Source organism: Diabrotica undecimpunctata, chromosome 1 (genome assembly GCF_040954645.1).
Source record: "Diabrotica undecimpunctata isolate CICGRU chromosome 1, icDiaUnde3, whole genome shotgun sequence".
NCBI classification, from domain to species: domain Eukaryota; kingdom Metazoa; phylum Arthropoda; class Insecta; order Coleoptera; family Chrysomelidae; genus Diabrotica; species Diabrotica undecimpunctata.
Window position 1 is genome coordinate 174613774 of NC_092803.1, and position 24475 is coordinate 174638248.

The following is a 24475-nucleotide window of genomic DNA, read 5'->3' on the forward strand; positions in this document are numbered from 1 at the left end:
ATAGTAGTCAACTAATAACACGAATTTAGTTTAGTTGCAAATATTTAAGAACTTCTTCTTGTAATAGGAAGAGGCACTGTCATTTTTGTCATCTAGCTTTTCGTAACGTTTTGAGGAACTACAAATTGGACGTCTTGATTCTGTTTTTTGTGTTTTGGCCCACTTTACAATTCGATCTGTACCACTGTATCCATCCGTTCTACAGTCTCTTCGACAGCGGCTTCTTGCTGTTATCCACTTGAGAACAAATCTGAAGTCCTCAACTTCCAATTCTCTTAGAGAATTCTGTTGTTCTCATTTTCCTTTCTGTTTCTGATGTTTCGGCCCTTGTCTCAGCAATGTAAGTCAGTGTGGGACTGATACAGGTCTGATAAATTCTCTCTGGTCATTTATTTATTTTTCCCTCTTACGTACCGTAGACGACTTTATATTTTTGGGGCTGTGTTCATATGATTGAAGATGCTGCATGTAAATAAATCCAAACCATATGTTAAATGCCAAATAGTCATGTTAGTAGAATTTTAGAACATATTTAGAACAATAATTTCAGCAATTATTGAAATAATTGGATACACTAAAATTCAGAGTTGCCTGCTTGTGCATTAAATGTCATTACCGCGGCAGAAAACGTTATGACGAACTTGTTTGGACTTTCGCCTATTCAAGGTATGGCTGCTGCTTATTTTTTGTTACGGGAGTCAAGATAGGTGAACTTGTAAACATAGAAATTGTGGTAAGACGCTAGGATAGAAGGGACGCAGTATCAAAAAGTGATACTGTTACCATTATGCTTCAAGTGGGTATTAGGAGCGGCTCTTATATCTTATAACATTATTGGTAGTTACAGGTAATTGCCTGCGATATATTGGGAAGATTAATTCGGAGATGTTGTACTCATCAGAAAGTTTGTTGCCTGTTAAATTTAGAAGTGTAGCTGGTAGGAAAAGAACTTTAGTTTTATGGGTACCTAGAGAGTATGTGTCCTCAACAGTGGCATGTCTTTTTAATGACTCCCTTTGCTCTGTTGTTCGAGCTTTAGATAGTTCGTAAAATACATCTTTAGTTAAGACTATGAATCTGATTTTGTATAGTGGAGATATTAGCAATTTGGTGTATGCTGACGGATAATCACGTTTTCCCCCCATGATTCTCCTTGGGATTTTCCTTTCGGTGGCCATGATTTGATTCATTTTTCGTTTTTTAAGGGCAAGGTAGATTCTGGTTCTATTCGATAATTGGTCGTATGTAAGTTTTATATGTGTGGAGAAGAATAACATGGTTAGTCTTCCCAAATTTACCACTTAATGTTTTTAGGAGGTTAGCTCTGTTCCGTAGGGTTTCGACGGTGTTTTTAAGGTCTTTATTCCAGTTGAGTGTCTTTAAAAACTCGACACCCAAGTAGGACACTGACGAGTTTTTCTCCGTTGAGCATGATGTGATTGTTCTATTCAAGCTTTGAGCGAGAATATTTGGAATATTTGAAGAATATGAGTTGTGGTTTTGTTTAGAGTTACTCTCTATTTGATACACCACATGACTTTGGAATCAAGCTATGCTTTAGCCTTTTCGATCACAGACCCTTCTCTATAGTTCCCCTGTGGATGTCCTGCATAGAGTAGGGCCGTGTCGTCAGCATTAAGCAGAATGCTTTCGGATGCAGTGTTGGGGAGGGGGAGGTCACTGTTATAGACTGTATATAGAATAGGCGCTAGTGTTGAGCACTGTTGGACTTCTGCTAGAGGAGTGAGCGGTGTGGATAGCTTGTCAGCGACTTTTTTACGGATAGTCCAAGCAGAGAGGGAGGAGCGAATTATTCTCAGAAAACGAAATGCTTGATGTAGTTTTTCGATCATACCAGCGTGCCAAACCTGCTTGTCAATTATAGATATTTTACCTACTCAAAAGAAAATTGTTAAACCATAAAAACGACAGTTGGCTATAAGAAACAGAAAAAGTTAAATACATTATTCTGAATGATCTATTATTCATTTCTTTAGTGCTCATTTCTTATTTATCCTCATCAGATAACAATGAAACTACGATGCTTAATGTATCATGGTGATGTAGTGTGCCACTTAGTCTCCTGAACACCCTCAGAGCAGAAGAACAGAAGAAAGAACAGATAATTAAGAGTATAGCTTGCCGACTCTGTAGGGAGAAACATATAGAGTGCTTATAAAAAAATAATAGTTTTACGTACCAGTGGGTATCCAGCAGGAAAATACATCACTCAAACAAGTTTACATAATCAATCGGTCCAACTAGAAACTGGAGGGTTTTTATAAATTATACCAGTTACTGAACACTGAACATATGGTCATGTTATTTTCGCAACGGAACCTTGAAAGGTACTGCAGAAATTCCGACAATGTAGCATGTTAAAGCACCCGTATAAAAAATTAGAACCAAGCTAACCGTCATTGTAATTCAAAATGTTATAAAACAGAATTGACAGATTGTCAAATTTTTGTTTACTTATATTTCTTACTAACCTTTGACACCATTCTGATATAATTTGTTGTTTGTTTTGGTTTATATGACTGCGGAGACTAAATCAATTCGCCAATTAATTCTGATATAATTAAACATATGACGTAAACATTGAGGTTCAAAGCTATAATAAAATTATTTATGTATATATATATATATATATATATATATATATATATATATATATATATATATATATATATATATATATATATATACTCACGTTAAAAACATTCATTCATTTTTATGTGATTGATTTTCTGGCATACATAACTCTCAATGTTTTGGTGGAATGACCTAATAACAGATTTAGCGTATCGTTATAGAAAGTAAACATATAATTATTTATGAATCAACGGATTAACATAGAAAGTATTTCTATAAATAACAAAATAAGTTATTCATACTATGAGGAAAGTATATTTTAAATAAAAATTCCTTTATATAACAAATTATGGTGATAATTTGTTGCTTAAAAATGATTAGTTATGTAAAAAATACTAAAAACATATCGACAATATTTTGATGCGTAGATTTTAATTGTCGACATAATGAATGCAAATGGACAAACAGTATTTTGCAGCAAATTTAATACAAAGACTTGATACAAATAATATACAGGGATGAGTGCCTTAAGAACCGGCAAAATAACGCAAAAGATAGAAAACATAATACGTTGTGAAATAAAAAGAGATGAAAGTAGTAGAGGTGAGAAATTATCGATATAAACCTATAATTTACTTTACATTACATTAGAATTATCGAAAATTTCCCACCTTTAGACTTTAGCTTATGAGCTGGTTGACTTCAGTCATAGTAATACGTATCACGTAATGTAAGTAAAAACAGTTTAAATAGGAGTATTTTTTTATCCAAAATTAAAGTATTAATCAATAATAAACTATGATTTGAGACGTCGCATACACTCTTCTCAATACATAATTATCATAGCTTGTTATTCTGTATTCGTCAACACAGAATTAATTATCAAATTACTACTAATTAAACTGTTTATTTACATTTGCTTTATTGTCTTCAATCAGTTTTTACTTTATGCATAAAAAATGTTAATGTTCCACGTCATACTTGTAATATTATGACTGAAGTCAACTAGCTCATAAGCTAACGTCTAAAGGTGGGAAACTATCGATAATCCTAATATAATGTAATGTAAATTAGAGGTTTCTATCAATAATTTCCCACCTCTACTACTTTCATCTCTTTTTATTTTACAACGTATTATGTTTTCTATCTTTTGCGTTATTTTGCCGGTTCTTAAGGCACTCATCACTGTATATTTGGCAAAAGTACACTACTCATATGCCATACGTGAAGGTATTAGGAGAAATACATCTGTGTCACATTTAGTTTATTTCTGTAAGTTTTGAAGGGATAGCATAGGAGCTGACGGATCATACAAATTCCAATACATAGAAAAAGTATCCTAAGTTCGGTATAACAAAGAAAATAATTATTTAAACAGAAGAAAAATGCAAGATGTAAACTTATACTGTACGATCATTAAGAGATAAATATTTTAAGAGCTTTTAAAACATATTAAAGTAAGATGAAAAAGAAAAGCAGAGACGATGATCGTAAAATGGTGCAAAGATACCATACATGATAAACCGAAATATCGAAGAATATCGATGATCAGTAGGGAAATGAAAATGGTAACTGCAGGCGGCAAACATCTATACATTTATATTTTCGTTAGTATTAAAACTTATTTTCATTATGTCGTTTTCTACGTATGACGTAGTTATCTTAGTTGTTGCATTTTAATCGCTGGTGGTATAATAGCTCTTTGTGATTTACATTCTATTTCTTTTATACCAAATAATATATTATCATCACCCGCCCTACTGAGCCCTACTTTGCCTAGTCTATTATAGTTAGTTGTTATTGTCAATTTCTAACTGTTGCTAAACTCTTACTATTTTTGCATCTACTTTTATCTCCCAAAGGTAGTACTAAAAGGGTTCGCAGGAGATAATAGTTATAATTGACTTTTTATAAGTGTCCTGCCCACCTCATCCTACCTATCCTTATAAAGGATATTACATTCCTGCCATCTGCTATTTACTTATATTTCTTATAGATGTCAAGGCCTTTTATTTCCTCAGTTGCAGATATATCATTGATCATGAGGGATCCTAAGTACATAAGTTGGACTACAAGATCAAAATTATAATTGATCACGCTAATGTTTTGAATAGGTTCTGTATCTTTAGCTCCTATGTAGGGAATCGACGTTATTACTTTGCTTTTCTATATTACCTACCATATGCTATTACTTACAAAGATTTGCGAAAAATGATTTTGTATTTACACCTTGCAAACTATTTTAATCATTTTTGCTATTACAAGCCTTATTCACAGACTTATTCACAATTATTTTGTGGAGAACAGTTGCTAATTGGATCTCCTGGTGAAAGGTAAGATAAGCTCATATTTTTCTTCTTAGTGTTTCTACAGGCTTAAGTACATGTCTGTTCATCAAGTTAATTCATCCGTTTTAGTTAATTCTGAGCTTCAGATGTCCCGGTTCGGAAATTGTCTAACCATTGTTTTCTGATCAAAACAGACTAAACCAGACAAGATAAAAAAAACAATCATATTCCGGCGAGGCCATAAATATGCTAGAAGTGCTAGACTAATTTCTATGCTTATAGTACGAGTAAAATAATTTATGGTTGACTAATCGAAGTTGCTCTTTAGCCTTCTGTCGCCCATTTTTAAACATAGGCCTCTCCCGAATCCTTCCATCATTTCATCTCTGGTCTTCCTCTTAATCGTCTATCTTTTTAGGGTCTCGAATATTGTATTTTGGTGTTTCAACGTTGGTTCTTTTGTCTAGCAGAGTGGCATGCGAGGCTCCATTTAATTTTGACAATTTTTGTTCGATATCTTCGACTTTTATTTTTGACCTTACCTAGTCGTTCCTCTTCCTATCTGATAGTCGTATACCTAGCATTGCGTTTCTGGTGTGGCTCGTTTGTTAATATTTACACGCATACACGGACATTAGAGAAAGGATGCACTTGTTGAAAACTTTTCTCCTCAAGTATTGAGGTATTTTGCGGTTTTTAAGTATCCAACTGAGTTTTCCAAATCCTGCACATACCAATCTTGCTCTTGTAGTGATTTCAGCTTTTCGGTTTTCTTTGTCAAGATTCAGAATTTGGCCTAGGTAGATAGATTCTTGGACTTGTTCTTGATCTCATTGACTTTTATAACTATACGACTCGGCTGTGTTTATCATTGTTTTTGTTTTTGCTGTATTCATCAAGCCGACATATTAGGAGGTTGCTCCACCTTCGAGTTACTCTACTATAGTTTGTCACTTACGATGTCGTCAGAGTGCTGTGGTTTAACTTGGTGCCATTAATGTTGATGCCATATGTTAACCAATTTGTAGTTTTGAAGAGGTCTTCTACGGTTAGACTAAACAACTTTGGCGATATTACGTCGCCATGTCGATAAAAGTTACTATACTATACAAATATTACACAAATATATTGTACTATTTCAAGTAAAACTCTGATACTACCCGATACATAAATAGGCTATTTTTTTTATTGTTACTACTCCTTAAAAATTGATTGAATAATGAATGTCAGTTAAATCATCTAGAATTTGTCTTAGGATAACTCAAAACAAAGTCCTTTGACTTATATGTCAGATATGCTGGATTTTGTGGATAAAACATAATGTGATATTTGTTTAACCTGTTCACTGCTGATCAGCTACGAGTCTAAAGAATTTCAAGTACCTACGATTATATGCTTCGTTGACTACCAAAAGGCACTTGATTGTGTAAGCTGGATAAATCTGTGGTCCATTTTAATAGAAATTTGCACACCAATGCACCTGGTGACACTTATTAAAAATCTGTACCAGTCCAATATAGCAACAGTACGACTAGATCAGAAGTTCTCAAACCAATTCAAGACCGAGAGAGGTGTTAAACAAGTATGCTTGTTGTCACCTGACTTATTCAACATTTATGGTGAACATGTCATGAGGATGGCTTTAGATGGATGGGCCGGTGGAGTAACAGTGGCTGGTAGGAAAATCTCCAATTTAAGGTTTGCTCATGACACTTCACTTATAGCAGCAAATGAGCAAGAAATGTTTAATCTTCTGCGAAGAGTTGAGTATGAAAGCAATAAAGTTGGTCTGAAAATCAATAAAGCTAAGACAAAATAATGGTGGTCGACAGATTCCACACTGACAATTCAACTGACTAATATGTTACAGGAATACCAGATAGTGGACAGTCTTGTCTATCTCGGGTCTAGTATAACTTAAGATGGTAACTGTGAAGCAGAATTTCGGAGACTTATTGGTACGGCAAAAAATGCGATGAGTCACCTAACTAAAGTTTGGAAAGACAGATTTATCTCTCAAAATATCAAGATGCGACTGCTGAATGCCTTTGTATTCTCAATATTTCTATACGGGGCAGAGACTTGGACACTTAGCCAATAAATTGATGCCTTTGGGATGTGCTGCTGGAGAAGATGCTGCGCATACCTTGGATAGCTCATAGGACAAACGTTTCCATTCTAAACCAACTCGAGATTAAAAAAAAAGGCTGTCTACAATATGTCTGCAATGTATTGTGACCATAGTTTGGAGAGATTACTTATGTATGGAAACGTTCCAGGGAGAAGATCAAGAGAACTATCACCAACCAAATGGTCCGGCCAAATTAAGAATTCAGCTGGAAACTCAGTCTGCGAAACTCTCAGAGCAGCTGAAGAGAGAGCCCAATGGAGAAAAATTGATAGGAATATTGGAAGAAATCACGATCCTCAGTAATGGGGAAACGACTGCTGATCACGCGAGTGTGGTGTAAACCTAAATTACATAACATATATTCCAGCAGTTAACGACTTAATAAAAAAATAAACTCTTCTTTAAATTAATTTTATGATTTTATAAAATAAAATTTAATAATATTAAATATATCATAATTAATTAGATAAGGAACATACTAGCTAGTTATAAACAATTAGAAAAACTATTTTTTATATCTTTTAAAACTCAACAAAATATATCCCTTTACTACATCATTTCTTACAAACAAATGACAAAATACCTTTTACCAGAGGAATTATACTATCTGTAAATTTTTTAAATTATTCAGTATATTCACTACTCATGAACCCAAGATTACATCAATGTCAGAAACTACACGTCTCCCCGTCAATGATTCTTGTTGCAAGTCAGAGCAACATCTTTCCACGTCCATTTATCAGCAATATTGTGCTGTCAATAAGGTCCCTGAAATATTTCGTCTCTCTTTCGGAGTTGTCTTCTCAGTACGATCGTGATTGGGCTGGTTTTTTGTGACGGTGTTTAGTCTTTGCATTGTCAATTGTGAATTCTTAGTTAGCTGATTGTATTTCATAATGAAATACAGATTATTGCTTAATTTTCGTTATATTATTAGGAACTCTAAATGTATTGCTTTTCTTTGCAAAATTGTTTACAACGATAAAACATTCAAGAGTTTAGTTTTTTAATTAATATTAATAGATCGCTATGTATGGTACGTAGATTACCAACCTTACAATTTTTGTTATAAGGCAACTAAAAGGAAAATCAGAACAAAAAATGATAACTTTACCGACAGTTTGTTCCAAATTTCAATAATCTAAGATGTTAATCTCTCTATCTTCCTCTTGGTCTTCTTAATACTTTTTCTGTGATTTGTTCACGACTTTCTTTCATAAAAATGATTCCATATCATTTAGTTGTACTCCATAAACTTTTATATCCACAATTTCGCTATTCATTCGTCCTTTTCGGGTTCTATATCCATTAGGAAAGTGGAAACTACATTAATCACATGCGTTAATTATTTTTTAAGAAACTCCAGTAAGAAATTAAACTAAAACTAAATTCAAAACTTTCTCAAAAATACCCATCAAATGTAAAATATTAATAGGTAAACCAATTGTGCAATAAGAAATGAACTTTAAATACTTAATTATTGAAATGCAGTGAGAGCAAACCACACAACCACAAGAATTGCAGCGTGTCTGCAATCAGGCAAAATAAAAACAAGAGCAAATCACAAACTTAAATTTTCTAACTGAATAATTGAGCAGAATAAATACCGAATGAGCTCATTAATAGAATGTACTAGGTAATAGTAATAATTGTTTATATTTTTCCCATAAGCCATAAGATATTGCGATTCTGCGGAAAATATGATGACATAAACTAACAGAAGAGTAGTGCATTAAAATAAAATCTCACTTTATGTAACATATCGGAAGAAAAAAGATTTAACATATTTTTCATAATTTTTATCATTATTGATGTTGTTGCTTGTTTTTTCTCTGTGCAGTATAATTGTATAGTTTTTATTTTAATAAATTTCTCCGTGACCTAGTGTCTTATATAATTCAATGCCTTGATAGGTCCCTAGTTGAGAAGAGCGTGTCCCTGTTCTCCTAATATCGATGTAATCTTTTATTTTGATAGGGCATTTAGGTAAATTATAATGATGGATATACCACAGGACTGGAAGAAAGACATTATACTACCAATACACAAAAAAAGCGACAAGAGAAACTGTAATAATTACCGAGGTATTACTATATCAAGTATTCCTGGGAAGGTTTTCGCAAGAATAATAGAAACAAGAATAAAAACCCAAATAGAACCAACTATGGAAGATACACAATGTGGATTCAGGAAGGACAGAAGCACGCAAGACCACATATTCACAATAAGACAAGTAAGTGAGAAAGTGAGAAAGAAAGGAAAGAGGAGTTGACAGGATAACAATTGATGTAATAAAGGATATGTACAATAATAATACACGGTGAGAACCAACAACGAGGAATCCGAAGAATTTACTACAAGTCAAGGCGTCAAACAGGGATGCGTGTTGAGCCCACTGCTGTTCTCAGTGGTACTGGATGAAGCAATAAAGAAAGCCAAGAGAAGAATGAGAAAACTAACATTAGGATACTGGCAAATAAAACAGACTCAACTATCAGAGCTTCTATTTGCAGACAACATGGTTTTAATAGCAGAAAACAGAGAAGACCTACAAAACAACCTTGAAATCCTAGAAGAAGAACTGCCAAACATAAATATGAAAATAAATACAGAGAAAACAAAAACAATGATAATTTCAAATAAGAGAAAGACACACGCAATACAATTAAACGAAAAACAACTAGAACAAGTGGAACATTTTAAATACCTAGGAGTAATAATTGAATCAAACGGTAAACAAGACATGGAAATAAATGACAGAATGGGACGAACAGGAAACTTATTTAACACTATGAAAACAACATTTTTGGGGAAAAAAGAAATACCGGAGAAGGTAAAAACGGCAGTCGTTAAATCAGTAGTTAGACCTACAATCATGTATAATAGCGAGTCATAGACATTGACTGGGAGACAAAAATCTCGAGTCAATGCTATGGAAATGAGGTTCCTGAGGAAAATAACAAACAGAAAGAGGACAGACAAAATACGAAACGAAACAATCAGACAAAACCTAAAACTAGAACCAATAAACGAAAAAATAGTAGAGGGGCAACTAAGATGGTTCGGGCACGTGTGTAGAATGTCGAATGAAAGATTAACAAAACGAGTGTTTGAAACGCGAGTGCAAGGGAAAAACAAACGAGGAAGACCAAGAGTTAGGTGGGTAGACGAAATCAGAAAAGAAGTTGAGAAGAAAGGATTGACATGGAAAAGTGCACGAAATCTAACACAAGACCGGAAAGCATGGAGACAACAGGGCAAAACTTAACTCCAGCAGCCTTACACCTAACGGTAGAAAGGAGGACTAAATAAAGTAAAGTATAATGATGGATGATAATGTCTTTTCCTTTTGTGTGTGGCTGTATGACGATAAGTCTAAGCAAAAAAAAATTTAATGAATTGTCATTCTAGTTATTTCTGTGTTTTCGTCAATAAATTCCAGTTTCATTTTTTTTATATAAAGCTAACTTCTTACTTTTTTTGTTCTTGGATTTTTATTGCAAATTTTCTGTTTTCTTCCAATTTTCTGCCATTTTTTCGTGTTTTTTCATCTCCGCATCTGCATCAAATCTCTTTTTCTTTTCTTAATGTCCTTAATCTGGCCCGTTTTAGCCAACTAATATATGGAGTAAATTTGGCTTGGCAACTATTGACGCAACACCATCCAGGGGCTTCACCTTTAAACGTAAATGCCTTGTGTGTAAATGTGGACACACACAACATTTATTTGACCAATAGCAACGATTTTCTGTAAACTGTAATCGATTGCCTCGTTATAATTGAATGTTGCTCGATTGGCATTAAACGCGATATTTCTAGGTTGGTGATTTCGATTCCATCGATTTCGTTCTTCATTTCACTCTTCGCATTGCTGGTCAGTTTGACTTACTACGTCTAATTGGAGGCATTATTAAGAATCAAAGCTATACCACGTGTTAGTCTATCAAAACTTATCAAAAATAGGTATTAAATTAAACCTAATATAATGCGTGATTATAACACTTATTAACTTCTTAACACACTCATTAACAAACTAAAAACTGGATAAACGTTATGATCGGTCAATAAACTCGACCGATAAGTCTAGCTGATTGTTTAACGACATTTGCGGCATGCCAATAATCATTCAGTTTTTCGAAATTTGACAATTTTGTGAGCAATTTTCTTAAAAAATTTCCTTCCGTAAGAGTATTAGAAAGAAAAAAAAAAAGATAAATGAAATCGGTAAAGTCGTTCTCAAGTTATGGCGTGGTCAAAGGAAATAATGATTCAGTTCCTTTGTGAATTTCATTATATTAAAAACATTATTCTCTTTATTTTTAACCCTTTTTATTTACTGAAATCTATTTCATTATAATTTTTGCTATATTTCTCTATTAATACAGCATCTTTGATCAACACCACTTTTTTAAAAATATGGTAAATATGGTATAAATGTGTAATTTTATTGCCTTATTTTTCTTTTTTGTTGTATGTTACTCGATTACATTAAATTCGTGACTTTTACATCCATTTTACATGTTTTTTTTTGTTTTATGATTAGTCTATGTAGCCAGAAACGAAGTAAGTTTAGTTTTTTGTTATCTGACAGACCTATTTGTTATGATTAGAACAAACTTTTTGTTCAACAAAATTTTTTTGTTTTTATTTTTGGGATTTGGATTTTTTTTCTAAGATTAAGCATTTTGGAATTAGGACAGCGGTCACACTTTTCTCGCCCAGGGGTCATTCTGAGCATTTTTTTAAACACTGTTGGGACCGTAAACGTTTAAACTTCTTAGATTTTTTCTAAGGTTATCTGACTGTTGTGTATAATTGCTACAATTAAGAAATCTTCTTCTTCTTCTTCTTCCTACTTTATAAATAGGCAAAATGCCTGTTTTACTTCGGTTTTTTGCCTCAATTGACGTTGTCTGACCATCTTTTCCTCGGTCGTCCCAATGATCTTCTTCCGTTTGGCGATTTGTCTCTTGCTATTCGTACTATTCTGTTTTCTGTCATTCTTTCGATGTGTTGATTCCATTCCACTTTTCTTCTTTTGGTCCACGCGTTTATTTCCTCTATACCACATCTCGTTCGTATTTCCTCACTTCTTACTTTGTCTCTTAGAGTTTGGTTTGTTATTTTTCGTAAGACTTTCATTTTTGTTGTTTCCAGTAGTCTTTGTGTTTTCGCCGTATTTTCTCTTGTTTCCGCTGTGTACGTCATTATCGGTCTTATTGTTGATTTATATATCCTGGTTTTCGTTTCCGTTGTGAGGTATTTGTTTCTCCAGATTGTGTTGTTGAGACATCCTGCTGCTCTGTTTGCCATGTTCACTTGTTTTTGTACTTCTTCTTCCACTTTTCCGTAGCTTGACAGTTTTATTCCCAAGTATTCAGTTTCCATCACTTGTTCTATTATTTTGTTATTTACGACTAGTTTACATCTTCTCGATTCCGCTGATATCACTATCGCTTTAGTTTTCTCTGTTGAGATCTCCATGTTGTACCTATATGAGCGCCGTATCTACGAATTCTTTAATTAATCTTTGTAGGTCATCTTCATTTTCGGCTGTTATTATGGCGTCGTCGGCGTAGCATATTATTCTTATTTCCTTTTCTCCTATTCTATATCCTCTTCTTTTTTTAACTTTCTTTATGGATCATCCATTACCAGATTAAATATTAATGGGCTCAGCGAATCTCCTTGTCTAATGCCAGTTTCATATTTGATAGGTTGTGATAGTTTTCCTTTACATTTTACCATAGCTATGTTATCTTTATATATATTCTCAATGGTTTGTACTAAATCCAGTGATATTCCCTTTTCATATAATAAATGTATCGCGTCCCGAATTCTCACTCTATCAAACGCTTTCTTCAAATCTATCAGACACATATATGCTGGTTTGTTGTCTTCCAGCGACTTTTCTTTTATTTGTCTTATTACAAAAACTGCATCCGTGCATGATCTTACTGTCCGAAATCCTTGCTGTTCCTCTTGCAGAGATATTCGTTCGTTTATTTTTGTCGCTATTATTCTTGTTGTCAATTTGAGTGTTGTATTTAATAGATTTATTGCTCGATAATTATTGGGGTCTTTCTTACCTCCTTTTTTGAAGAATATCACCATGATCGCTCTCCTCCATTCATCTGGTATTCTGTTCGTGGTGATTATTTTATTAATAAGAAGTTGCAATTGTTGTACAAGATGATCACCTCCATATTTTAAGAGTTCATTTAGTATTTGATCCTGATCCTGGTGACTTTCTGTTTTTAATTTGTTTATTCCTTCTTTCACATCGTTTTGGGAGATTTCGGTCTTTTCCTCAGTTATTATATTTGGCGTTTCTGGTAAAGGTTCTTCGTTTTGTTTTTTAAATATTTCTGTCAGGAAGGCCACCCATGTATCCCCTTGTATGTGTTCTATTTCAACTAGTTCTTTCATTTCGCTTCTTTGTTGTCTTATGAAGCGCCATACTTGTTTCTGTTGTCCATAGAAATCCATCTCTAGTCCTTTTGTGAATCTTTCCCAGTAGTCTGTTTTTGTTTTTCTTACCATTTGATGAGTTTCAGTTCTTATTCTTTTATATTCTTCATATGATTTATTCGCCTTTTCTGACTTATATTTTAGGAAAGCTTTCTTTTTTTGGTGACATTTTTGTTTAACCTCTAGTGTACACCATGGTGTTTTCGTTGACCACTTTTTGTTTATTATTTTCGTTCCAAGTGCTTCTCGGGCAGCATCCAGAATATTTTCCAATTAAGAAATATATGATCCAAATCTGCCGTTTCTTTCCAAATATCACAAAGATTATATTTATTTTGTATAAATGTCTTGTTTTTTTGTAAATTTTTTCGAATGTCTTGTTCTAGCAATGTGTATCTTGTGCATTTTGACAAACAAAAATATCTGTATTGTTTAGACCATTTTTGATATAAATTATCCTTGGCTACATTTACTCTCTCATCCAATGAGGCTGTATCTTCTTCTCCTAACTGTATGCTTTCTATAGCAGCTTTATCAACTTGTTCAGTGTATGTGATGCCTTTACCCAAACAAAAATCATTTTTTTAGTTTCTTGAATTTTCGAGAGCAACGTTTTTATTTTGGCTAGGTAAGTTATATGCGAAGTTGATTTGCAAAGGTGATTGCACAGACTATTTAAAACTGAAAGTGAATCAGTAAAAATTATGGAGTATGTAATATTATTCTCTATTATAATTTATTTAGTTTTCATAATAGCGAAAGCTTCTACTGTAAAGATGGATGTATTGTTACTCAATTTCAATTAGCGTTGTATTTTCAGTGGGACAAAAAACCGCACCTGCGCCATAAGGATCTTTTGATGCATCTATGTAAAAAGCTGTAGACATTTGGTATTTGTTTAATATCTGATTGACTATTTCATAATTAAGATATGTTAATTCAGAATATCTAGGTATTATCACTCGAATTACATTCATTGTTAAGTTTGTTTACAAAAGTCTGTTTTATATATTATTAAACCTTTAAGTTGTTTGTCCCTTTTTTGTGGTATTATTTTTGCCAAACCATTTATGTCATTTTCTACTTTGTTCTCACATGTCGGCTTTTTTGGTTCTCTTAATTACTGTTTTTTTACTCGTAATTTCTTTTTGCTTTTCTTTCTGTTGTCTATCCCTGTTCATCCTCTCTACTAATTGCTTAATTATAGATTATATACCACACATATTATATACCACAAATATACAGACTACAACATCAAATCTTTATCGAAATATTAAGTACAGCAAAACTAAAAAGTGATAAAATAGATTTCGAATGGATCTATTAATTTATTAAGAATACAAATTCTTAAATTATTATTATCATATATCATATTACAAAATTGTTATAATCAACTTCAATGTGTATCGAACGAGTAGTCTAGAACGAGTAGCAGACTGTTTCTTGTCACAATGGCATATGCTGTCATTGTTACCGACCGATCCATATATCTCAAAGAGCACTGAGACAGATTCTGTGAAATCGAACCCATCCTAAATAAATTATTGCTTCATTTGGAGACTGTTTTTAAAGTTGTGTTTTAAGTGACCATTTCCTGCTTAGTGGTGATTTTAGGCGGTTTATTGTCTCTTTCAAATTACCCGGATAATCGTTAAATTTGGTTGATGACTTAGATTCGGTTTTATGGCTTAGACTATGGTGCCAAAGATATGCCACTGAATTTTAGGGATCGTAAATGTCTTTTCTAGGGTTCTGGTTTAATTTTAAAATCCTAGCTTGGATGATATTTTATTGGATAAACGAAAAACGTGACATTTATGTTTAGTTAAAAAAACGCACCTTTTCAAGATAGATTAATATCATTTAGTCAAAATGAGGTACCTGGTTAAATTAAAACTGACATTTATCACATACGAGTTTATTAATTTAATATAAATGTCTTCAAAGACCAGAAACTATTATAAACGTAGTAAGAGTATATTTAAAAACAGAAACCTTCCAAAAATTTAACTGTAAAGGAAATTAACTTCTTATTTTAGAATTAGGTTAAACAAATTTTACAATAATTAATAGTTTCTCGGATGTATTTATGTTAAAAAAAAAACGTTATTGATCTATTACACAAAATTTTAGAGCAAATTTAAATTTACAGATCAACCAAGTGTCCTACATTTTGGAATAGTTGATAATAATTTTAATGTTTTGAATACTGTCATAACTTCTTTTTAGATTGCTCTATTTATCTCATATTATATAATTAGTAAGTAAATAACAAAGTAAAAATAATTTGATTGACAATTAAATGATAAAAGATGAAAAAGTATGATCTGGTACCCGAAGAGGATCTGTGGTGAACCCTCAATAAGAAAGCGAGTCCTGGGGGGTAAATAAAAATTTTGGGAGGTGCGTGTGACGGAGTAACAACCAGAGTTACAGCAGATTTGGAAGCGACGGATAAATTTTGTGTGAAAATAGGTACATCAAGGTTAAGTAAGCGATAACAAAGAGTTCATCAATTCTCTAAGGCTCTGTTAGGCAACACTTTTCCCCTTACTCAATACATCCCATGGGCATAATGGTGTTACAGCGTGGAATTGTGTGCAATATTTAGGTTTAATCAACAAATCTACATTTATTACATATCTACTATGCCCTATGTCATATTCTTCGTTGATCCGCGTATGTTGGTGACTGATGACCAAGCGATTTACTTGTCACGTATGGTTGCAAAAAACAACAAACAGAAATGAATGGACACACTTAAGGGACGCTTACATCCGACGATGAATAGAATAGCTGTTGATGATAATGTTGTAGGTTCACGATTAGTCAGTCTTCGTATTTAAATTAGTAAACAACACCATAATGTGACGCCATTTCCACCTTGTTTGGTCTCATCAGGTACGGGTAATTGTATACCAACTCAAATACGAAGACCAACAAAAATCACAAGCCATATACGTATATAGCGCAACAGTTCAATTCGGTATGAACATTCTGTGTATGAATCGGTATCATTAGGATCTTATAACGTTATTACCTGTCTCATCCGAGATCCGGGAAGGATACAAATTCACATTCAAAGAAGCACGGCGAATGTCTCTGCTTGTTTCCGGCCAAATCGTGGTAGCTACAAAAGGTGACATCTATTTTGATGACACCTGATTGTAGACACCTTTTGTAGCTACCCCGACTTGGTGGATATATTATATATACTGGGGTGCAAAATTAACTGGATATTCAGAGATTTCTTTCTTTCTTTTGTATTGGTGTTTAGATCAAAAAGCTTAATTTGATTAAATTGTATTTTATGCCTTATTAGCGATAACGTTTTTTTTTTCTTGTTTGAACCTGCTTAGATGTTTGTGCGAACAACAACACTTTTACACATGCGTTTTGATATTAATGTGAAATAGTGGCTTAGCATTAATTTGAGTTTATTGTGGTACTGTAGCTAATTATAAGTTCGGCTGTAGGTTTTTGTATTGTCTCCTGTTTAAAACTTGCATTAAAAAAATTATGAACCAGAAGAACTAGCTTAAGCTGTTGCTTTACAGGATGATGGGCGGAGCATTCGTTACATCGCAAATGCTCTAGGAATTTCTGGAATTACAGTGTTTGATGCAATACAAAGATTTCGGGAACCAGGACAACACACCAAGAGGCCAGGTCAAGGTAGACTAAGAACCACAAGTCAAGTTGAAAATCGCTTTCTAAGATACAATCGATTATCAGCACCAGTACTTGTTCAACGATTAAATGATGTCCATAGAAACACAGTTTCCGTTTATACCGTTCGAAGACGCTTAAATGAATATGGATTAAGGTTCAGAATATCTGTCACGGGACCACTATTAACAGCAGATCATCGGAGGCAACGTTTACACTTCGCTCGCGAACCTTAATTGGGGTGTTGACGATTGAAGTGATGTACTTTTCACGGATGAATCAAGATTTAACAGATACTCATCAGATAAGCGGCCTAGGATAAGAGAAGAGAACGTTATTAGCAAGGTTATTTTACTCTGAGTGTTCTATTTGGTGGAGATGGTATAGTGGTGTGGGCAGGCATTTCCCTAGAGGCTCATACAGAACTTGTTACAATTCAAGGGGGCAATTTGAACGCTCAACGGTATATTCAGCAATGTTTGGAAGATCATGTAGTGCAGTTTGCCCCATTTGTTAAAGAAAACTTTCTTCTGATGCAAGATAATGCTTGGGATTCGTTTATTACCATCGCCCCCAAGGAATGCAGACTTAAAAACACTAGAGCATGCATGGGATATTCTGGGGCGACGTATTCGACGTAATCATGGTGAGTTTAAAACCATAAATGTTTCGGAACAAGTAGTTCGTGATGAATGGAAGCAAAACCCTCAAGCAGACATTGCTGCCTTAATCCGAAATACGCCTGATTGAATGAGAGCCGTAATTAGGGCTCGTGGAACTATTACATTCTACTAAATATCGTTTTCCATGTTTATATTAAAAAAAATTTGTTTCTTTGCAGATGTTCAAATTTTTTGAATTGTTTATTGTTTTTTTCTGTATTCTTGAAATTGACTTTTAAATTTTGTTTTTTATTAAATTATTAAATACTCAATTGAGGACATCTTACAACTTTTAAAAAACCTAAAACGGGTTCCTATTAGGACATAGGACATTAGCACATGCCTATAAACGATCCTATTAGGACATAGGACATATTCAGAAATTCCAAAAGATTTGTCCAGTAGTGTGCGAATTAATATAAATGTCATATTTTTAACGATTTCACTTTTTACAGGTTTATGTCAAGCTAAGTCAAGACGCGTGCTGAGATAAAATTAAAAATATTTTAATTTCATCTCTTGACATTCACTTTAAATAATAATTATTAAACGGGAGAATGCAAAGGACTTGCTTATATAAATATAAACTTTACTATAGATGCACAAAGGCAGCGATGTCCTTCTACAAAAGCTTTCGATAACGTTGATCTTAAAGAAGTCTTTATTTTTCATAAAGTTAATAATAATAAACTTAACCGAATGTCTAACAAATTAAAAGAGCATACCTATTAGTTCTGCCTTATAAAGTGCAATAGCCAAGATAATGATCTGATGCTTTTGATGTGCATTTTTAATTGCTTTTTAATAATTAGATATCAAAAAAATAGGTTTTGAACTTAGTGTAAGTGTTAGACAATGAACTCTTAACCCATTATTAACAGAGATCATGGAAATCTTTTGGTTGTTAACTAGAAATTTATCTTTAGTATAACTTCGATAATATACTGAGATCTAATCGAGGAACGGATTCAAGGAAAAGATCAAGCAGTGGCATATTATTTAAATTCTGAATACAAAACCTCAGGTCAATATTAATCATTATCTAAAAGAGCTACAGATGTTATAAGCCGTTCATTAAAGATATTAGGATTACCAACGTCAAAGATCAGAAGAGTAAGAGAAATATATGTAAATAAGAATGAAAATAACAACCACCCCCAATATGTAAGTATTTGATTTTCTCCTTTTATTACAATTTGTATTATATTTTTGAAACACAAAAGGTGATCTCAAAAAGCCAGTTTACTTCACCTTTGAAGAGAGTAGAGTTTTTTTACATAGAACCAACAATAATAAAGAATGCAGTTTATAGGCATATTTGTATGTCTAATGTAAACATCAGTCATTTTTATTTGAATATAAAGAGATAATATAATATGTAGTATAGTAGTAGTACTACAGTATCGAGAAGTAAATCATTCTTGGTAAAGTAATTTTCCTTTTAAAGTTTCTAGTAATAATAAAAATATTAAAGCTTATTGAAAACGTCTCTTCTCACCTTGGAGGTGCAGGTGGATGAAAAGCTCCAGTTGGAGGTTGCATCCTGTGGTCCCAGACATATCGTCCTTCATGAGTCCTCTGGTCCACGGGCAAAGGTGCGTGAAAAGCAGCGAAAGCCGAGGGAAATTGCATAGGAAGTCCAGCGGACATTGCAGTTTGAAAATCCGGTTCTTTTTCCGGCATGTCACTGATCACATCTCATCACAAAATCGTCACTGGACACTAAATCTGGTCGTCAAAACGGTTCATCCAATAATCGACGTCCGAACGCATGTTTGTCAACACTCGAAATGTCAATTGTTTTGATTGCGTGTGTCGGGTGCGGAAAAAGCGATTCACTACGTACATGGAACGCTACAGACAACATGGAACTAACTAGAGAGCAGAGGCAGGAGAATTTCGGTTGACAGGCAGGCCTTACAACTCAACTAAGTAGTATAGGAGAGGGGCCAGGAGGGGAGGGGCCTATTTCATCCGACTGTGAGGGAATGGACTCGCATTCTCTGATCACTTGTTAATACATAGGCGGAGTGCAAGAAAGGGCCAAAGAAAAGAGTTATAAAATCTCCTGATAATTACCAGGAAAATATTCATTTAAATATTGTTTGATTTGAATACATTCTGAACTGATATTAGATTGCTGTGGTTTTTGACAAATAATACTTTTTTTGAGTAAATAATGTGTATTTATTCAAAAATCTGAAAAAGAAATAAACTTATATAAAGTATTTTGTCTGTTACTTATACAAACACATTTTTAATTCATAATATGTTTAACCTTTATCATGCTATTTTATAATTTTGTTAAGTTTTAATAGTAATTTACAAACCATTAATAGTCAATTAAGCGGTATTCCATTGATTCATCCACTATTTTATGAACTCTTATACAGAGTGAATCAAAATTCATTATTGCGGTAAATATAAATATACTTTATTAATATTTAAATTTCAAATATGTTAAATGTCAATAAGTTGAAGATAAATACTTATTTACTTTCTATTTCTGTTTTGAATCCTTTAAACTTCTTTAAAAGTTATGTTATTACTTACATTATTTTAGTAAATTCCTCTTCAAATGTTTTCTTGCACTTAAAGATAAAAAATTGTAGATATATTTAAGGTAGATCACCCACGTTAACGTTTGAAATTTTTTTTTAAAGGAGGCCGTTGAATTAGAAAATAACAAAATAGCTTTAAATGTCAATTAACTTACCGACAACCAATACTACTTTCGTTCTTACTGATATATTGTAATAAATATTAATTGTTTTTAATTTTACTTTTTTTGCAAATTGGCTTTATTAGGGCCAGGTGTTCCAAATAAGGCCAATAAAATAAACCACTTTGTATTCATTTGTGATAAAAATAATAATTACAACTGACTGCAAATGAAAGTCAAATATATTTTAAGTAATGTGTTGGAAAATGAAACAATACAATTTTGAATTATTTATTTACAAAATGAAGATTTTTTAAAAAGTACATTTTGGGCAGATAAATGCATCTTTGTCGGATTGTGTAAGTCCTAAGCATTCTTCATGCACATGCCGTACACAGGCTTAACACATCCTCATATCTCTGATCTGGTCCTCGTTACAAAAGAAGCAGTACCAGGATTCCTTATGGGACATACCTCGCTGTGATGACTTTGTTAATGGCCTTTTAAATGTACTGCTTGTAGACGGTAGTGACGGATCAACAATTTCACTCCTTGAAGATTCTTTTTTCATTTTCATTTGGAGGCGTTTGTGTTGTTCATTTTTCTTTTTAATAGTTTTCGGTCGCCTCTATCAAAAGGAGCATCAAACAAGTTAATCACTAGCTTTTCGGCTCATGAATTAATGGATTTTTTCCTTTGAATCCTTTTAGTTTTAATCTTGGGATTGGACAACATTTCTATGAAGGACGTGTTTAGCTTAGATGTGGTGTCTTCAAAGGTAACAGTTGGTACAGTTCCCATACCTTCATTGTCTGATGTCATGTCGAGTGAATAAATCGAGTAATTCGAAGAATCATCACTTTCAGAGCTAACATCTTGGTATTTGGAAGAACGTTTAGGAAGTAAGGTTTTGATTTTTTAGCTGAAGATTGATTCATCGGTTCTGCAGAAGTACTTTGTTCACTTTCTGTAATTTTCTTCTGATTTGTGAAAATGTTTAAGTCTTGCTCATTTTCATCATTTTCAAGCTCGGTTAGACATGAAGGTGCATAAGCGCTTTCTGGAATCACTGATGGATTTAAAGGGTAAATTCCTGTAGCTTTAAATCCGGAGATAATATTTCCTGGTGTCATAGCCTTAGGCCAAACTTCAGAAAATATTCGTCCAAAGACAGTGCGTCTTATCGAGGGTTCGGGATTATTCATCCAAAAACGAAGAACCTCATCATCCCAAAACGATTCGAAAGATTTGAAAACAGACTTATCCATAGGCTGTAGTTCATGGGTTGTACTGATTGGCAGACAAAACACAGTAATGTCGTACTTTTCAACAGCTTTAACGATGACATGAGACTTAACACAATCAAAAATCAAGAAAGTATTTTTACGTCCAACTCGAAACTGTTGAAAATGTTCGATCCACTTCACAAAAACATCGTGTGTCATTCTTCCTTTAGGTGTCATAACTACCTTGGTTCCAGGAGGAAGATTTTCTTCCTCCATTTTTTTTCCATTGGTGGTACGTACTGACCACTAGCGTTGGCACACGATACGATTGTCACGTTTTCAGTATGCTCTGGTGCTACTATATGCACTCTCTTTGTCCCTTTTTTGGCAAAAACTTCCTGCTGGTGATGCAGTGTGAAACGACAGCCTTTTTCATCGATGTTGTAAATAGTCTGAGGCTTTCCGGCAACATCCAATTCCTCCATGACTAACTTTAACTTCTCAAAGTAATCAGTGACAATCACTTTGTTAAGTTTACTTGCTCTTGCTGGATTTATATTTTGTTTTTTCCGCCTAGCCATATCAGGGTGTCGACCCAAAAATAGTCTCAACCACTTACGCCCAGCTTTTTGTTTCATTGGGTTAAAAGTATGTGGAACATTGTTTTCCTTGCAGAAAGAAAATACACTTCTTCCAATTATCTTGCTAGTAAAAGGCATTCCAATGTCAGGAAGACGAAAGATTCTTGAGCAAAGTTCAGTTTCTTGACCAGACGATAAAATCGTATTTCTACCTAATTTTCTAGTTGATATACCTGTTGTTAAATGGTTTCGTAAGGTCCTCCTAGGTATCCGGAAGTCGTTTGAAGCCTGGTTGACAGACATTCCATTTTCAACAACATTCAAGGTCTGCTCCATTTGCTCTTCGGTCCATTCAGCTCGTTTGTTCTTAACTGCATTCGGCTCCATCTTATGTAAAACATATGAACAAAAATTAATAGTTCAGTGCAATTCAACATACTTAGTAATTAGCTTTCATTTATAAATATAGGAATAGTTCTATATAATCACATTTAAAAGTTAATTAAGGGAATAAAATCTGTATTAAGCCATTTTCCTAATAAGGCCAGCATTCTCCGAGATTGGTACAATTCAACGACTACAGAACTTTTTAGAGCAGTAGTTAATAAAGTTACCAGAATAGCCGTTTTGGTAGCCCACATTCGTAACGGATGGGAGCTGCAAGACGAAGGGGGAAACAAGTAGTGCTAATATTTTGTGTTATGATCATCACTCGACAAAAAACTGACAACCAGAACACCCGAGATATCAAAATACAGAGAGGAGTCCGCCAGGGTTGCGTGCTGTCACCACTACACTTCAATGTCTACAGTGAAGCGGTATTTAAAAAAACGCTCTCAGATTCAATAGAAGGTATATTTATCAATTGAGAAGTTTTGAATAACTTGCGTTTTGCAGATCATACAGTTATAATAACAGATAACAATAATTTACGGAACGCAATGCAACAACTAAATGAATTCTGTCATAAATACGGACTAAGGATGAATTTCAAAAAAACTAAATGCATGATCATGACCAAATCAGCAGATGCAAACATCCAATTGATTGTTGAGTATACTGTAATTGAGAGTGTCGATTCCTACAAATACTTAGGAACATGGATAACATCAACTGTAGACCAAACCAAAGAAATTAAGACACGTATTGAAATAGCACGTGCATCATTCGTTAAACTTAAAAAGTTTCTTCGTTGTCGGGATATAAGGTTAGGACTAAGCCTAAGAATGCTTCGGTGTTACCCTACTTTATGAATTAGAGTAGAGTAGAGTAGAGTAAATTTTTATTTGCATAAATTTTTAAACATAATTGAGCAAATAACGTCACATTATTCATTAAAGATTAAAAAATATATATATTGACATTACAAATTTAAAATATATTAACATTACAAATTAAATATGCTGATCAAGGAGAAGGATAGGCCAGGTACTCCGCCACAGTGTAGGGCTCAATGTCAACTAGGTGTTGAAAAACCTTTCTTTTAAAAGCTCTATAGTGCGTTTCCTGTTGAATGTCAGATGGTAGACTATTATAAAATTTAACACACGCATACAAAGGACTTCTCTCTGTTATAAACAATCTGTGAAGTGGCAAATTCAAATTAAGGCTTCTTGTATTATATTCATGATTGGGAAGCAGGTGACAATACAATGAAAAATTTTTAAAAAGGAACATAATACATTCAAATATATAGATGGCTGAGAAAGTGAGTATATTGAGTGATTTGAATCGGCCTCTACAGGATTCTCCCGCCTTCAATCCTAAGATCACACGGACTGCCTTTTTTTGGACTATAAAGACAGTTGAACTATCTACTGCAGCACCCCAGAAGATGACCCCATATCGCATAATAGAATAAAAGTTTGCATAATATACTGATAGTAAAATCCCTTGGTCTAGATAGCTCTTTAACACCCTTAATGAATAGCAGGCTCTATTCAGTTTTTTTGTCGTATTTTGTATTTGTTCCCCCCAATTCAGATTCTGGTCAATATGAATACCAAGAAATTTAACTGATCTAGCAGGTTCCGTGTTTTGTGATAGGAAATTAATTGTATCTGGAAACTGCTCTCGTGACTGGCTGGTTCTAAAGTAGACAAAAACTGTCTTATCAGTATTAAGCAACAACCGATTTCCACTGAACCACTGTTCAGCCTTGCTTAGAATTTGCTCTGCCACTGTGAGGAG

General features: G+C 33.6%; 2 protein-coding genes across 3 annotated transcripts in view; both read right to left on the bottom strand.

Moving 5' to 3' along the window:
* Window positions 1-19700, bottom strand: part of ci (transcriptional activator cubitus interruptus) — a 410707-nt gene extending 391007 nt beyond the window's left edge. The window contains exon 1 of one of the 2 annotated variants that reach the window (XM_072520599.1): window positions 19315-19700. In XM_072520599.1, coding sequence (XP_072376700.1) covers window positions 19315-19499 — 185 coding nt within the window. In that variant the 5' untranslated portion in view covers window positions 19500-19700. Of the gene's footprint in view, window positions 1-2200; window positions 2405-19314 lie in introns of those variants that run through there. The other variant, XM_072520601.1, reaches the window with a different exon arrangement.
* A 2243-nt stretch (window positions 19701-21943) lies between these two features.
* Window positions 21944-22672, bottom strand: LOC140436435 (uncharacterized). Its single transcript, XM_072525258.1, has one exon. It carries the CDS (start codon window positions 22670-22672, stop codon window positions 21944-21946), a length of 729 nt encoding a protein of 242 aa, XP_072381359.1.
* Window positions 22673-24475: the final 1803 nt, after the last annotated feature.

Coding starts and splice junctions, on each gene's coding strand:
- LOC140436435 (XM_072525258.1), bottom strand. CDS start 22,672: ATGGAGCCGAATGCAGTTAAGAACAAACGAGCTGAATGGACCGAAGAG.